Source organism: Dipodomys ordii, unplaced genomic scaffold (genome assembly GCF_000151885.1).
Source record: "Dipodomys ordii isolate 6190 unplaced genomic scaffold, Dord_2.0 Scaffold4, whole genome shotgun sequence".
Taxonomy (NCBI): domain Eukaryota; kingdom Metazoa; phylum Chordata; class Mammalia; order Rodentia; family Heteromyidae; genus Dipodomys; species Dipodomys ordii.
Window position 1 is genome coordinate 33,664,322 of NW_012267220.1, and position 15,608 is coordinate 33,679,929.

The following is a 15,608-nucleotide window of genomic DNA, read 5'->3' on the forward strand; positions in this document are numbered from 1 at the left end:
ATGTGTTTCTTTGCCATTTTTTTGTTTTTGGGTCCGGTCGTGGGGCCTGAACTCTGGGCCTGGGCGCTGTCCCTCAGCTCTTCAGCTCAAGGCTAGCACACTACCACTTGAGCCATAGCACCACTTCCGGCTTTTTTTTTCCTGCTTATGTTGTGCTGAGGAATCGAACCCAGGGCCTCATGCATGCAAGACAAGCACTCTTACCACTGAGCCACCTTCTGAGCCCTTTCTTTGCCATTTTTATCTCTTCTTCTGAGAAGTCTCTCTTTAGTTCCCTTGCCCATTTAGTAATTGGTTTGTTAGGTTCGGGAGGGATTAGTTTCTTGAGTTCCCTGTATATACTGGATATTAACCCCTTGTCTGATATACTGCTGGTAAATATTTTTTCCAATTAGTTGGTTGTCTTTCTAGCTTGGTTGCTATAGCTTTAGCTGTGCAAAAACTTTTTATTTTAAGGTAATCCCATTTGTCAAGTCTCTCTCCAATTTGTTGTGACCCTGGGACTCTGTTCAGGAAGTTCCTTCCTGTGCTTATAAGGAAAATAATTTTCAAAAAGGTCCTGGTATTAGAATGAAAAGCTCTAAGGTTTGGGGGCATTTGTTTATGTGAGGAAAGCTTAGTTTGTGCTTAGGGTGGAACATGAGTTTGTGATCATAAACCTGATCTTCTGAGATGGATTTCCCCGTACTTTTGGCCTCTGTCCTTCCTCTTTCTTGAGTGTACTTCCTCATTTTGGTGTAGAATGTTTTCTAGTTGTTTCTTTGAAAGGTTCTGAAAGTGACCTCTTGCATACCTGAAAATATGTCTTCATAATCTTAGAACAGAATTTAAAGATCATCTCAGTTTGAGCTCTGATTATCCTCCATCTTTCAGAGGTGTGTGTTCTAGTTAGTTTCTGTATCTTTAATGGATTATTTGGCTGAGTATAGAACTCTAGGCATGGAACCTTGTTTCTTTATATTCTGAAGGCATTGAAAAGCAACTCTGATTCCTGTTTTTTTGCCTGTAGCCTCTACTCTTCATCATTCATCTTAAGTGGAAATTTGGTTCTCAGGTGTTTTTGTTGTTGCTGATTCTATGGCTTGAACTGGCCTGGGAATTGTCTATTAGCTATTTTTCATTTAAGGCTGACATTGTATCACTTGAGCCATAGACAGCTACCCTTCTGCCTTTCTGGTGGTTAATTGGAGATAAGAGTCTCATGGTCTCTCCTCCCTGACCTGGCTTCAAACCATAACCCTCAGATTTTAGCCTTTTGAGTAGCTAGAATTACAGATGTGAGCCTCTGGCACCCAACACTTCCAGCCTTTTAAGTTTAACATCACTTATTGATTGTTTTCAGTGGGTAATTTCATTATGGGAACCAATATGCTTCAGTTTTAGGGATTTTTCTTATAGATTTATAGCTCATTTTATTTCAGCTGTTGGGTTTCTTGTACTGCTCCTTGGAACTTATTCCCATTAATTTGATTTCTTTTGCTGTTTTTCTCTTGTGAATATGGGTTGATTTAAAGCAAAACAAATGCCTGGATAGGTCTTCCTATCAGCATAACCACAGGGGCTTCATTCTGATGTGGTTAAATAATTTTCAGTGAAGTTGTACATTCAAGTATTCCAAAAAGAATTCCCTGGTTTAATAGAAGACCAAGAGGGACAGGCATTCCTGCCAGTCTGTCTTTTCTCTCCTCTTTCGTCTCTGTCAGTCTCATTATAGACAGGTCTCAGATGTTTGATGATGATCCTCAGTCATTTGAACTAAAAGCTTTGAGCACATGTTGGCTTTTGACTGCTGTAGAGTTTGCTCTAGCATGTTCTGATTGGGATGTTTTCTTGGTAACCCCTTTATGTCAGGCTAGTCAGATGCTCTGGAGGAGGATTTGTCTATTCATTTTAAAGATATTTTTTCATCCTTAGGTACTGGGAGTTAGCAATAATCATAATACTGAATATGGAATTCATATTCTAATGGAAGAGATTTGCCATGAACAATACTCATATGTGTTTGTAGTTTGTTAAGGGGTGATAAATGGTGAGTAAACAGTAAAAGTGTGTGTAAAATGTAAATGTACTGGTGGAAGGAGGTTGAAGTTTGATTTCACCTGGCAGGGCATGTCTCACTGAGTTGACTTTTGTGTAAAGACCTGAATGAGGCCAGGGAATAGGCTTGTGAAAGAGAGTTCCCGGCAAAGGGAAAAGGTCTCAGACAGCTGTGGCTTGGGCATGTGTGAGGAACAGCGTGGGAAGCATAGTGACTTCTGTTATGACAGAGCCTTACAGCTTCCTTGAGCAAGTGACATTGTATCTACTATCTCCTCACTGAAGTTTGTTGAGTAAGTAATTGTAATTAATTTTCAAAAAGGTTTTTATCCAGAAGAAGATAATCCCTCAAACAAACCCACAAAAGCAAACAAAAACCCCAAAGTCTTGACTTTGTATCTAAAGGTTATCATTTGTTCAGAAAAAACATTTTAAAACGGACTTATAGCGTTAACCCTATTTTCTGGGATCATAGAAAGGATAGAAGGCAGAACTGTATTGTGATTCTAAAGTACTATTTCTCTTTGCTCTTTTTCTTCCAATTTGTGTTGGTTCTGTCAATGCAAGTAAGATTTCTTACAGAAATAGGACTAAGTATTCCTTTTCTTTTTTTTCCCCCAAAGTGTACTATATAACTTTTGTCTTTTCATTTAGAAAGAAAGGCTTTGGTGGGACTGCGGGAATGGCGTTTGTGGGGACTGTGTGTTCAAGGAGCCATGCAGGCGGGATTAATGTGGTAGGTTATTCTTCACACTCAGCTTTGTATGTATGCATTAGGACAATCTCAGCATCTGTTGACTCTACTTCTGACTCACTTTTCAAACAATATTTTAAATATGAGGAAACAGTAGGAGTGGCAGATGTATTGTATTTCTATAGACTGGATCATGTTTTCTAATATTTATCATGTGTTATCTTTTTTTTTTTTTTACCTTTTTGTGTATGAGGAAATAGGGCCTATTTCAGATAATTAAAATGGAATCAGTTAATTTTTCCCCATATACCACAAAGAACAATCTATTGGTGCTAAAGTGGCTAATCTATTGCTTAAAGAATCCATACAAGCCAGGTACTGCTGGCTCATGCCTGTAATCCTAGCTACTCTGGAGGCTGAGATCTGAGGATTGCTATTCAAAACAAGCCTAGGCAGAAAAGTCCATGAGATTCTTTTCTTTTCTTTTCTTCTTTTTCTTTTTCTTTTTTTTTTGTGCTGGGCCTGGATGTTGTCCCTGAGGGTTTTATGCTCAAGGCTAGCACTCTACTACTTGAGGCATAGCTCCACTTCCAGCTTTTTGGTAGTTAATTGGAGATAAGAGTCTCATAGATTTTCCTGCCTAGGCTGGCTTCAAACCACGATCCTCAAATCTCAGCCTCCTGTATAGCTAGGATTATGGCCATAAGCCACTGCTGCCTGTCTAAAACTCTTGTCTTCACTTAACCTTCACAAAGCTAGAAGTGCAGATGTGGCTCACTTGGTAGAGTGTCAGCCTTAAGTGAAAATACAGGACATGAGTTCAAGGCCTTGTACTCGTACAAACAAACAAAAAGAATCTATCTTCATGACCATACCTATTTTTTTTTTTCATGACCATACCTATTCTATAATAGACTAGAATGTACAAAGACCATTGCTGGATGCTTGACTTATCATATAGGCTGGCAACCTCATTGTGGATACATTTCTTTTTGTGAAAAGAAGTAAAACATCTTGTCTTCGTTCATAAATTTATCAACACCTTCCTGTATTTGGACAGTTTGGACAAATCAATGTGGAAACATTTGCATCCATTGTTGCTCATGAACTGGGCCATAACCTGGGGATGAATCATGATGATGGGAGAGATTGCTTCTGTGGAGCAAAGAGCTGTATCATGAATTCTGGAGCTTCGTGAGTAACCCAGTTTTTTTTCCTTCTTTTTCTTGTTTTTGTTGTTGTTGTTCTTCGTGTGTGTTTGTGTGTGTGTATGTGCTGGTACTGGGGCTTGAACTCAGGGCCTGGGCTGTGTATTGTCCCTTAGCTTTATCTCTCAAGATAAAGCTCTCCCCTACCACTGGAGCCATAGGTTCACTTTCAGTTTTTTGGTGGTTAATTGGAGATAAGAGTTTCATGGATTTTTGTGCCAGGGCTGGCTCAAGCCTTGATCATCAGCTCTCAGCCTCCTGAGTAGCAAAGATTACAAGTGTGAACTACCAGCACTTAGCCAGTTCTTTCTTCTTAATTTGGTATTGCATAATGATGTTTCTGAGGGAATACTCATGTTTTCCTGATTCTATGAAATATACCAATGAGAAGTTTGTTTTTTAATTAAATAATCCCAAAAAGGTTTAAGAAACATTTATTTTTTAATTTTAATATTTGGTCCGGTCGTGGGGCCTGAACTCTGGGCCTGGACGCTGTCCCTCAGCTCTTCAGCTCAAGGCTAGTGCTCTACCGCTTGAGCCACAGTGCCACTTCTGGCTTTTTTCTTTTTGCTTATGTGGTGCTGAGGAATTGAACCCAGGGCCTCATGCATGCAAGGCAAACACTCTACCACTGAGCCACCTTCCTAGCCCCTTAAGAAAAACTTGTATTGACATAGGTACATAGGTATACTCTTCTAAAAACCAGTTGATAGGACAAAAAAATATCGGAATGTGGAAAACTAACTGCTTGTGTCAGTGCAGGTTGGACTAGATTGATGACTGAACAAAGGATTTCCTCACAAATTTGAGAACATACTGCATTACCACCTTAAGCATATAGAAAACCTGACATCTTCCTGTTAACTCTCATGGACATAAATGCCAGAAGCAATCCAGAGAAGAGGAAAGGAATAGTGAACATTTGTAAAGCTCTTTTTATGACGACATTATTTGGTATCAACTCATTCATTGATCAATCTAAGGAATTGTAAGGACTTTGTCCATTATGGTTAAGAACATATTCCCAAATAGCTGACTGGATTTACATTGAGGTAGTCTGTTCCCAGAGCTTATGAGCTAATCTTCATTCCTAAAATAATGACAATGGAAGGTGTAAGGGTGTTGCGCCCTTTTCTGACTTAGCTTCATTGTAACGTAAGGTTCTTTCCTAATTTCATAGCTGAAGCACTGTGTGTGTGGAGTAAACTTGGTTTAAAATTAGATGATTCCTGTGGGAATATCAGTGGCCCCAAGTGTTTACTCTTTTCTTAACCCCTAGCCTCTTGAAGCAAAGAGTAATAGATATTCTACTACTCAGTCCTAGTGTTCAGAGGAAGTTCTAGCAAATGCTTAAGCAAGATTTAGTTTTCCAGCAAATACTAGGCTCCAAAATAGACAGGCTCCAAAATAGAATTCCAGTGGTGCTGATGAAAAAGAGCCTTTCATATATAAGAAAAGTCCTATGTTTGTAAAAGAGTTCCTGTTGGAAGGGAAATAAGTTTCCTTGGTGGAAAGTTGAGGCAGGTAAGAAGTCAGGAAAAGGATCAATTGTAAGGAGCCACAGTGAGCTTGGCATGGAAAGAAGAGCATTAGAGTTAAGAAAGGGATTGAAACGATTCTGTAGTGGAGTTTATGCTGGTAGAAGAATCTTTACGAGTGTACTTATATTAATCGCTTACTTTCCAGTTGTTTATTGAGCCTTGTAATATGCTAGGCTTTGTTTTGGGTACTTGTCTTTGAAGAAGTTGAGGTTTTTTTTTTTTTTTTAGGCGACAAAGTATCAATATGACAACTAAATAAATCAGTAATATAGAATGTAGGAGGTGGGAGGCTCTGTGGAATAAAATAGAGTGGGAACATATAAGTTTGAGAGGGCTCGGGTAGCAGTGGGATGGAGGTGTCCATCCTGAAGCTCTGAGGTGACCCTGTGGGGAGAGAGACTCAAGAAACAAAGTCAACATGGACAAATGGAGTTTGTCAGGCGAATGTTCAGGGCTCCTTCAATTCCAGGCTAGTGCCTTCAGAATAGTAATAGTGAAAATATGTTCTGGTTGTTTTCAGATTACTCACAGAAATAATGAGTAATAATATAAGCAATGAATTCTAAGTGACGTTTGATTTAAAAAAGAAATCACATCCTGGTAGGTCAGTTTGCCCTTATTGTCTATCTTTTTTAGGGAGTATTTTTGGGAACTTACCCAGAAGTGAAAAAAAGAAAGGAAATATTCTGAATTAAATACTGAAGTCTAGAGATGATAGGTAGAGGGTAGAAATATTTCTACAGTTAGTCAAGCCAAGTATGGAGAAAGATCATTTTTCTTATTTCTTTCTCAGCCAGGGACTGCTACCAAGGAATGTCTCCATTGTTGCCTCGAACTGTACTGTACGCCAAATTAGGGCGTGTTTGTTAATTTCCTTGGATGATGGCTGAGTAATGGTGGTGGTGAGTACAATGTTAGAAGGACAGCAAACAGTGAAGCAGGAACTTCAAACAGTATGACCTTTCAATCAGATTAGACCAGATTAGATGTCTGCCCTGAAGCAGAAGAAGCATCAACAGCTTGTTCAGAGAAAACCTTCAAGGAAAATAAGGGTGGGGAGAAGGTGAGAGGGAACAGGAAATGCTGAGAACAAAGTTGGGAATGGGCTACAACAAAAATGTGGCTTTCTTAACTACTGGGGATATGGGGATCTTGGGAGTAGGCGATGAGAAGAGCAGAAATTGCTGACAGGACAAATGACTAGATCTTTGGAGGCTAAATTTTGATTTAGCCTCTCTGATTTTGTTAGGATTTTCAGAACTTTATGGTGAGTAAAACATACTTTTTTTTTTTTTTTTTGATAAATGGCTCTAGACTCGGGCATTCAAACATTGTTTATGAGAAAATGTGTTCCAACTACTAAATAATAAGCTTATTTCAAAAGTAACCTTTTACAAGTGAGAGACTTGAGGGTTGTGATGAAGGACTTAGGTGTAGGATAGTCTACTGCACAACTCCTATCGCTATTGTTTAATTACTGTTCTTAGAGAAAACATTGCCTGGGCAGGCACAGAACTAACCACAATCAACAACAGGAAGTAAATAATTACAAGTCTTTGTTTAAGTGGATGTTTCCTTGTTTATCAAAGAATGATTCCATATTATGAGCTCAACATTTTTACTTGATATCTAATAGTCTGACACTGTTCTTAATCTTTCCTAAACCTTCATTTCCCTTTGTCTTCCCTGTAAGCAGAATTAAGATTAATTAGACTCTACCAGAGAACCATGGAGATATCCACATACAGAGAACAAAGAAAGGTTTATTGTCAGGAAAGGGGGTTGGCAAGACTCCTTCTCACAAGGGAGAACTGAGAAGAAGCAACCGCTGTTATCTGAGGTGACCTATATAACTTAGGAGGTTTAGGAGGGGCTAGATGGGGCAAGGAGGCGGAGACCCTGGTGTGGATGTGTGGGCCAGGGGCTTCATCATGTCAGACTAGGATTTATGGCTGCCATCCAAGTAGTAGATAAGGGGTCCTGCAACTGTCCAGACCTGAAGGTCACTCTAAGGGGCTCTTGTTGCCTTACATGGTGGTAGCTGCCCCATAGAAGTGCCAACCCAAGGTAAAGGGGGTTGAAAGTTGATTATTTACTGCCTTTACTACTTGGGCCTAGTGCTGCCTAGGAAGGGAGCATGCTAAGCTGTGGAGAAGGGAAGGGGGGTGGACTAAGCTATGGGAAGGGACTCATTTTGCTAACATCCCCTGTAGTAGTAGTTAGTGCTTCCTCCTTTCTTCTGCCATCTCAGCACTGTAGCCTTGGAGTTAGCCTTTAAGTTCTGGGCAGTCCAGTTCCTCCCTGCTCACTCATTGTGATTCATTTCCCCTGTGACTGGATTTCAGGAAGAGCTCCCTTGCCTTCTTCCTGTGAATTCAGCCTCCCAAGATAACCTGTTAGCAGAAGTCTAGTCATTTGTCCTGTCAGCAATTTCTGCTCTTCTCATCGCCTACTCCCAAGGCCCCCATATCCCCAGTAGTTAAGAAAGCCACATTTTTGTTGTAGCCCATTCCCAATTTTGTTCTCAGCATTTCCTGTTCCCTCTCACCTTCTCCCCACCCTTATTTTCCTAGAAAGTTTTCTCTGAACAAGCTGCTGATGCTTCTTCTGCTCCAGGGCAGACATCTAATCCAGTCTAATCTGATTGAAAGGTCATAATGTTTGAATTGCGTGCTTCATTGTTTGCTGTCCTAATATTGTACTCACCACCACCATTACTTAGCTGTCACCCTTACTCCCTCGAGTTTCCCCTCCATCACTGACCTCCTTCTAATACTTCAACTAATCTACTTAATTACTTGTAATCTATTTCACTCACTGGAACCTGATGGCCTCTGGGCAGTTACTGTCTGCTATGTTCTCATCTTTACCCTGTTTACCAAGGAAAATGTCTTATATAAACGGACAGTGGATGGCAGGTTGCATGAAAGAACTCATTCAATAATGTCCTTAAGATTGGCAAGAAAGAGCCAGGCATGGTGGCTTATAGCCTGTAATCTTCAACTGTGGGGGAGGCAGAGATCTAGAGGATTATTCTTCCAGGCCAGCCTGGTTAGGGAGCTAGCAAAACTCCATCTCTAGCAGTTTTCCCAGTAAGATGTAGGAAGGAACATGGTGGTCCAGGCTAAACCTAAACCAATAAAGGTTGAGGATGTGGCTCAAATGATGTAGCACTTGCCTTGCAAGGGCAAAGTCTTCAGTTCGAATCCTAGTACTGCCAAAAAAAAAGAAATCAAGATAAAAGAATACTAACATGTGTGTTATTATCACAAAACTCATGGTAGATCTTTTCTTCCCATGAGTCAGAATTTTGTCTTTGTGTATACTTTGTCAGAATAGTTGCTTGCTCACGTTTTTCTCCTTTCATTCTCTGCAAGCCATTCTATTAAATATATCCAATATCTCACATCCAGACTGTTGTCAAAAGTAGAAAACAGTACCAAATAGTCTAGATAATGCTTTCTTATTCTAGTAGTCTAGAGCCAGGGCTGTCTACTTCCCTGGAGACTTGTTAGCAACCAAGAGTGCCATGTGTTTACTCAGGGCAAGAGTCTCACCAAGAGGATCTGTTTTATAGCTGTTGGGATCTTCAAAACACCCAGCTGTAGATAGAGACCCTTCCTCAAGAACTCTTAAGTAATATACTGTCCACTCCCAGCTCTCATGCCACCATGGCTCAAGCTGATAGGAATAAGATTCTTGAGAGCTCCAAATTCCTTTGGAGGGGGGAATGTGTGTTTGTGTGTGTGTATATGTGTCAATAAAAGTGTCTATATTATCTATACATGTGTTGAACAATATAATATGTGGGTTGGTTTGCTTTTGAGACAGAGTTTCTCTATGTATCCCAAGCTGGCCTCAAACTTCTGCCTCCCAAGTGGTGTGATTATAGACATACACCATCATGCCTGGCATGGCCTGATAAAAGGGCTACTGTTGTCTGGCAGGTGAACATATCCATCATCCTACATATACCCTTTTTTTCTTTGGTTCAAGAGCATCTAAAATATACTCTTTTTGCCAAAAAAAATCAGTATATTAGCTCTAGTCTACATATTGTACGTTAGATCCTGAGAATTATTTATCTTATTTATGTGCATACTGTGTATCCTTTGACCTGTATTTTCCCATTTCCTCTCCTGCTAACCATGACTGCTGCTTTATATTCTCTGTGTGACTTTTAAAAATATTTTATCTTTAAGATTATGAGATTTTTATTTGGTGTGTGTTTCATTTTATTTACCATAACATCCTCTATGTTTATTCCTGTGGTAGTGGTGGAACCTCTTTTTATAAGACTGAGTAAAATTCCACTATATATTTGTGTGTGTATATATAATATAATATGTATATTATATATATACAGACATGTATATATATAATATAATCACATACACACACACCACCCAAACACACACCACGCATCTTTCCATTGGTGGACAGTGAGGTTGTTTCCATGTCTTGGTAATCATGAGTAACACTGATCAGGGGAACACAGAAGCCTTTATGAGGTGGTGATTCATTTCTGTTGGGTTGGTGTCCAGGGGAGACAAGTCATACATAGTTTGTTGTTAACTTTAGAAGTCTCAGTCTCACTGTTTGCCTCACTAGCAGTGTCAGTCTGCATTCCCAATGGAACATAGTATTTTCTTTCTTCACACCCTTGCTTAGGCTTATCTCTTCTTTTCTTGATAAGTTTCACCCGAGCAAACATTTTGTATTTCCCTGTTGATTATGAGATTGCTTAAAGATATGACTTAAAATTTTCAAAATGAGCCAGGTATCATTGCCTCACACCTGTAATCCTTGCTATTCAAGGAGATCATGGTTCAGAACCAGCCCAGGTAGAAAAGTCCATGAGATTCAGTTTCTAGTATAACCAGCAAAAAGCCAGATTGGAGGCATGGCCAAGTTGGTGGAGCACCACTGAGTATGTAAGCTGAGCGAGTATGAGGCCTTGAGTTTGAATGTCAGTGTATCTAGTATCTCTTTCTCTGTCTGTCTCTGTCTCATTATACAATACTCCCCTACACAGTATTCAAAATTGCAACACCCATAACATAAAATCTTTTTAAAATATTTATTATAGAGGCTCCAGGAACTTTAGCAGTTGCAGTGCTGATGACTTTGAGAAGTTAACTTTAAATAAAGGAGGAAACTGCCTTCTCAATATTCCAAAGCCTGATGAAGCCTACAGTGCCCCATCCTGTGGTAACAAATTGGTGGACCCTGGGGAAGAATGTGACTGTGGCTCACCAAAGGTCAGTTTTAATTTTCATTTTTGCTTTAGGAAATTATCATGAGATTTGCAAAAATAAAATGGTTGGTTTTGGGTGACTCTGGCATAGTAACTAATAGAAAGTTTAGTGGCAAGGAGGGGATAATTGTTTTGTCTGAGTGGATGTGTCACTGGGGATTTGTCACCTTCTGCTTCTCAGAATATAGCTCTAATCATGCCATCAGTTTGGAACCCAAAGGAAAAATGTAGTATCCTATTTTATTTATTTATTTTACATACCTGACAAAAGTGGAGTAATTTATACATGTCCTTTGTGACTAGTTTATGTCAGCACACTGTGATCAAGGACACTGTATTGTATTATTTACAAATGATAAAATCTTTTAAAAGCTGAATAGTAGTCCATGGTGTGTGTGTGTGTGTGTGTGTGTGTGTGTGTGTGTGTTTTCTGTATTCTTTATTCATTCATCTGTCATTAAGCATTTTAGATAGTTTGCACATCTTGGACACTGTGAATATCACAGAGAAATGAGAGTACAGATGTCTGTTTGAGATTTTGATTTTGGTTTAGATAAATAGCAAAAGAGGAATTTCTTGATCATATGGTAGTAAGATTTTAAATTTTTTGAGGTGCCCCCGTACTGTTCCTTAGTGGCATTTCACATTCTAACCCAGTCACGAGTTCCCATTTCTCCACATCCTTGCCAGCACCTTATGTCTTTGCTTTACTGTTGTTTAGAGCAGTCTTAACAGATGAAAAAAGTAACATCAGTTGTGCCTTGGGCTGATATTTCTATTGATGTTTCCATGATCACTGCTAATAGTGAACATCTTTTCATATACCTGATGGCTATTTGTATGTCTTCCATGGAGAAATGTCTGCTAGCATATAATTTAAAAGTACTTTAGCCATAAGAATTTTTAAAAATATTTTAGCCATCAACCCTTCTTAGGTATATAATCTGACAATATATACTCCTACTCACCATTTTGGCTTTTTCACTCTAGTGAAACTTTATATTGTTATAGTCTCACTGGCCTATATTTGCTTCTGTTTGTGATCTTAGTTTCAACTTTCAGAACTGGAAAGACCAGTATCATGAAGCCTTCACTCTTCCCTGGGTGTTTTACTATTTCAGGCCTACATTTCATTGTGTGTGTGTGTGTGTGTGTGTGTGTGAGAGAGAGAGAGAGAGAGAGAGAGAGAGAGAGAGAGAGAGAGAGAATGCACACATGAATCCCTCTCCCCCCTGAATTAAAGGTAGGTTCGGGTGCTTGAACTCAGAGCCTGTGTGCTGTTCCTTGAGCTTTTTTTGCTCAAGGGTAGCATTCTAACACTTGAGCCACAGCTCTACTTCCAGCTTTTTTGGTAGTTTATTGGAAATGAGAATCTCACAGACTTTCCTGCCTGGGCTGTCTTTAAAATATGACCCTCAGATGTCAGCCCCCCCTGAATAGCTAGGATTACAAGCATGAGCCTCGGGTGCCTGGCTCAAATTCTTTAATCTATTTTCAGTTCATTTTCGTGTATATGGTAAAAACAAAAACAAAAACAGCAGCAGCAACAACAACAACAACAACAAAAACTCCTCAAACCTACCAAGGTTCTATTTTCATTCTTCTGCATGTGAAGATCCACTTTTCCCAGCACCATTTGTTGAAGGGACTTTTTTGTACCTGTTCTTTCTTCTTGGCATTGTTGTTGAAGATGAATTGACATTGTTATGCCTGGATTTCTTTCTGTATATCTATTTTTATGCCAGTACTCTACAGTTGAATTACAGTAACTTTGTTCAATAGTTTGTAATCAGGAAGTGTGATGTCTTCAGCTTTGTATTTCTTTTTTCTCCAGATGGCTCTTGCTACTTGAAGCCTGTCCTTTATGATTCCCTATGAATTTCAGAATTGCTTTTTGTAATTCTTGTTTACAATGTCATTGGGCTTTTTATAGGATGTACATTGATTCTGTATATTACTTTGAATAATGTGGTCATTTTACCAGTATTCTTCCAATGGAAAAATTCCATCTGTATCATTTTTGATTGCTTTTACAGTGTTTATAGTTTTTTTTTTGGGGGGTCCGGTCATGGGGCCTGAACTCTGGGCCTGGGTGCTGCCCCTCAGCTCTTCAGCTCAAGGCTAGCGCTCTACCACTTGAGCCACAGCGCCACTTCTGACTTTTTTCTGTTTGCTTATGCGGTGCTGAGGAATCGAACCCAGGGCCTCATGCATGCAAGGCAAGCACTCTACCATTGAGCTACCTTCCCAGCCCCTGTTTATAGTTTTTTAGTGTATAAAACATTCACCTCATTAACTATATTATTTTATTATTTTGATGCTATTGTAACTGCCATTTTTCTCAATTTTCTTTTCATGTAGTTCATTGTTAGTATATAAAAATGAGCCTTTTTTGTTACTTTTTAAATCTTACCACTTAATGATATTAATTTATGCACTATTGGAAGTTGTTATGACACCATTTAAAATAGTTTTTTTTAAAATTTTGTCAGTCATGGGACTTAAACTCTGGGCCTAGGCTCTGTCCCTGAGCTCTTTAGCTCAAGACGAATGCTTTACCACTTGAGCCACAACACCACTTCTGGTTTTCTGGTGGTTTATTGGAGATAAGAGTCTCACGGATTTTACTACCTGGGCTGGCTTTGAACTCTGATCCTCAGATCTCAGCCTCCTGAGTAGCTAGGATTACAGGCATGAGCCACTGGTGCCTGACTTTAAAATAGTCTTTTTATCCTAAACTAACTTTCTATACACATTGTTCCTTTCTCAGTTCTTTAGTCTATTACAAAACTGAGTCTGTCTTGCTGAGCATTTTTTTTTTTTTTGGGTCCAGTGGTGGGGCCTGAACTCTGGGCCTGGGCATTGTTCCTCAGCTCTTCAGCTCAAGGCTAGCGCTCTACCACTTGAGTCACAGCGCACTTCAGGGTTTTTTCTTTTTTGCTTATGTGGTGCTGAGGAATTGAACCTAGGGTCTCAGGCATGCAAGGCAAGCGCTCTACCACTGAGCCAACTTCCCAGCCCCTTGCTGAGCATTTTTGAACAACAAAATTGCTACCTTTATCAAAGTATAATTGAATATGACAATAAAAACTTAAGGTTTACATAGAGAAAACCTTAATTTATAAGGAAGACTATTAGAACGAGAAGAGATCTTTAATATCAGTTTTCAAGCATCTCAAAATCAAACAAATACGTTTTTATCTTAAAGGGAAAGCGAAGATAAACATACCTCCAGCAGAAGCTGGAGAGATGCAGGGAAGTGATCTGTGGGGCACTGATAGGAAAGTGTCAGCTGTGGCTGCAGGATTTTCAGGAAGAAGCCAGCATTCTGTCATTGTGCTGGATTCCTGAGAGAAGTTACCATAAAAGGAGAAAGGTTTATTTTGGCTCAGGATTTAGAGGTTTCATTCCAAACTTACTTGACCATATTGCTTTTGGCCTGAGTAAAGGATGAACATCCAGGGAGCCTGTGGCAGAGGAGGCTGGAAATCTTATGGTAGACAGGAAGCAGAAGGAGCTAGGGAGAGGAGGTGGAGAGAGAAAGAAAAGAGAGTCTGGGAACAAAATTTGCCCTTTAAAATCATTCCCCTAGTGACCTATTTTTGTCAACTAGGCCCCTTCTCTGGATAGCCTGTTAATCAGCTCTCAATCAATGAAGTCCATTGATGAGGTCAGACAGAACATATGATCACTGAACACTGTTGTCGTAGTGGCCTAAAACGTGGGCTTCTAGGGAGCATTCCAGAGGCAGGCTGTAAGAGGGCCATGCATGTTACCTTTTCGTGGTTGTGAAGGCAAGCAAAGTGTGAAATGTTATAGAAAAGAATAAAACGTGACTAAATGTGGGTTGGGATAAAACAAAGAATAAGTTAATATATACTTGTATGTACTGAGTCTACAGGAATTAGACATCTTTAATGAGTGCAGTAGGTAAGTTTTGACACATGTATACATAATTGAAAACTTATTACCATCAAGCTAATGATATCACCTTAAAAAGTTCCTTGTGGATGGGTGCTGGTGGCTTATGCCTGTAATCCTAGCTACTCAGGAGCCTGAGATCTGAGGATTACAGTTCAAAACCAACCCAGTCAGGAAAGTCCGTGATATTCTTATCTCCAATTAACTACCAGAAAACTTAAAGAGGCACTGTGGCACAAAGTGGTAGAATGCTAGCTTTGAGCAAAAGAGCTCAGTACAGTGCTCAGGCTCTGGGTTCAAGCCCATGACTGACAAAAAAAATCGAAAAAATTCCTTATGCCCATTTGGTAATCACCTATGCCCCCCAACCCACTCCATTTTTAGTCAGTCCTGAGGCTTGAACTCAGGGTCTGGACACCGTCCCTGAGCTCTTTTGCTCAAGTCTAGCATTCTACTTCTTGAGCCTCAGCTCTACTTTCTGGCTTTTTGGTGGTTCATTGGACATAAGAATCTTAGGGACTTTTTTTCCCAGGCTGGCTTTGAGCCACAATCCTCAGATCTTAGCTTCCTGAGTAACTAGGATTACAGGCATGAGCCACTGTTGTCTGATTTATACTCACTCCTTTATATCCTCCATTTTTCCTGGACTGTTTCCAACTTTATCTCACTATATATAGTAGCATGCATTTTGCAAGATTTTATAGACATGGAATGGCTTTTGGTATCTTGGTTCTTTCACTCAGCAGAATTTTTGAGACTGGTTTATGTGCAGTTTGGACAACAGTTCCTCCCCACCCCCATTTCCTATTTGCAACTTTGTGTATCTGTCTGTTGATGACTATTTGAGTGGTTTTTAGTGAGTGTACATTACAAATAAAGTTTAGTAGGATAGTCACCTCCTAGATTTTATGTGGACTTAGGTTTATATCTCTCTTGGGCAACCAACCAGG

General features: G+C 39.6%; 1 protein-coding gene across 1 annotated transcript in view; it reads left to right on the plus strand.

The window, feature by feature from the left end:
- Window positions 1-15,608, plus strand: part of Adam9 (ADAM metallopeptidase domain 9) — a 102,513-nt gene that overhangs the window by 36,932 nt on the left and 49,973 nt on the right. Inside the window, exons 9-12 of the mRNA XM_013024321.1 lie at window positions 1,915-2,000; window positions 2,692-2,773; window positions 3,792-3,925; window positions 10,570-10,741. Of these exons, the coding sequence (XP_012879775.1) occupies window positions 1,915-2,000; window positions 2,692-2,773; window positions 3,792-3,925; window positions 10,570-10,741 (474 nt within the window). The remainder of the gene's footprint in view (window positions 1-1,914; window positions 2,001-2,691; window positions 2,774-3,791; window positions 3,926-10,569; window positions 10,742-15,608) is intronic.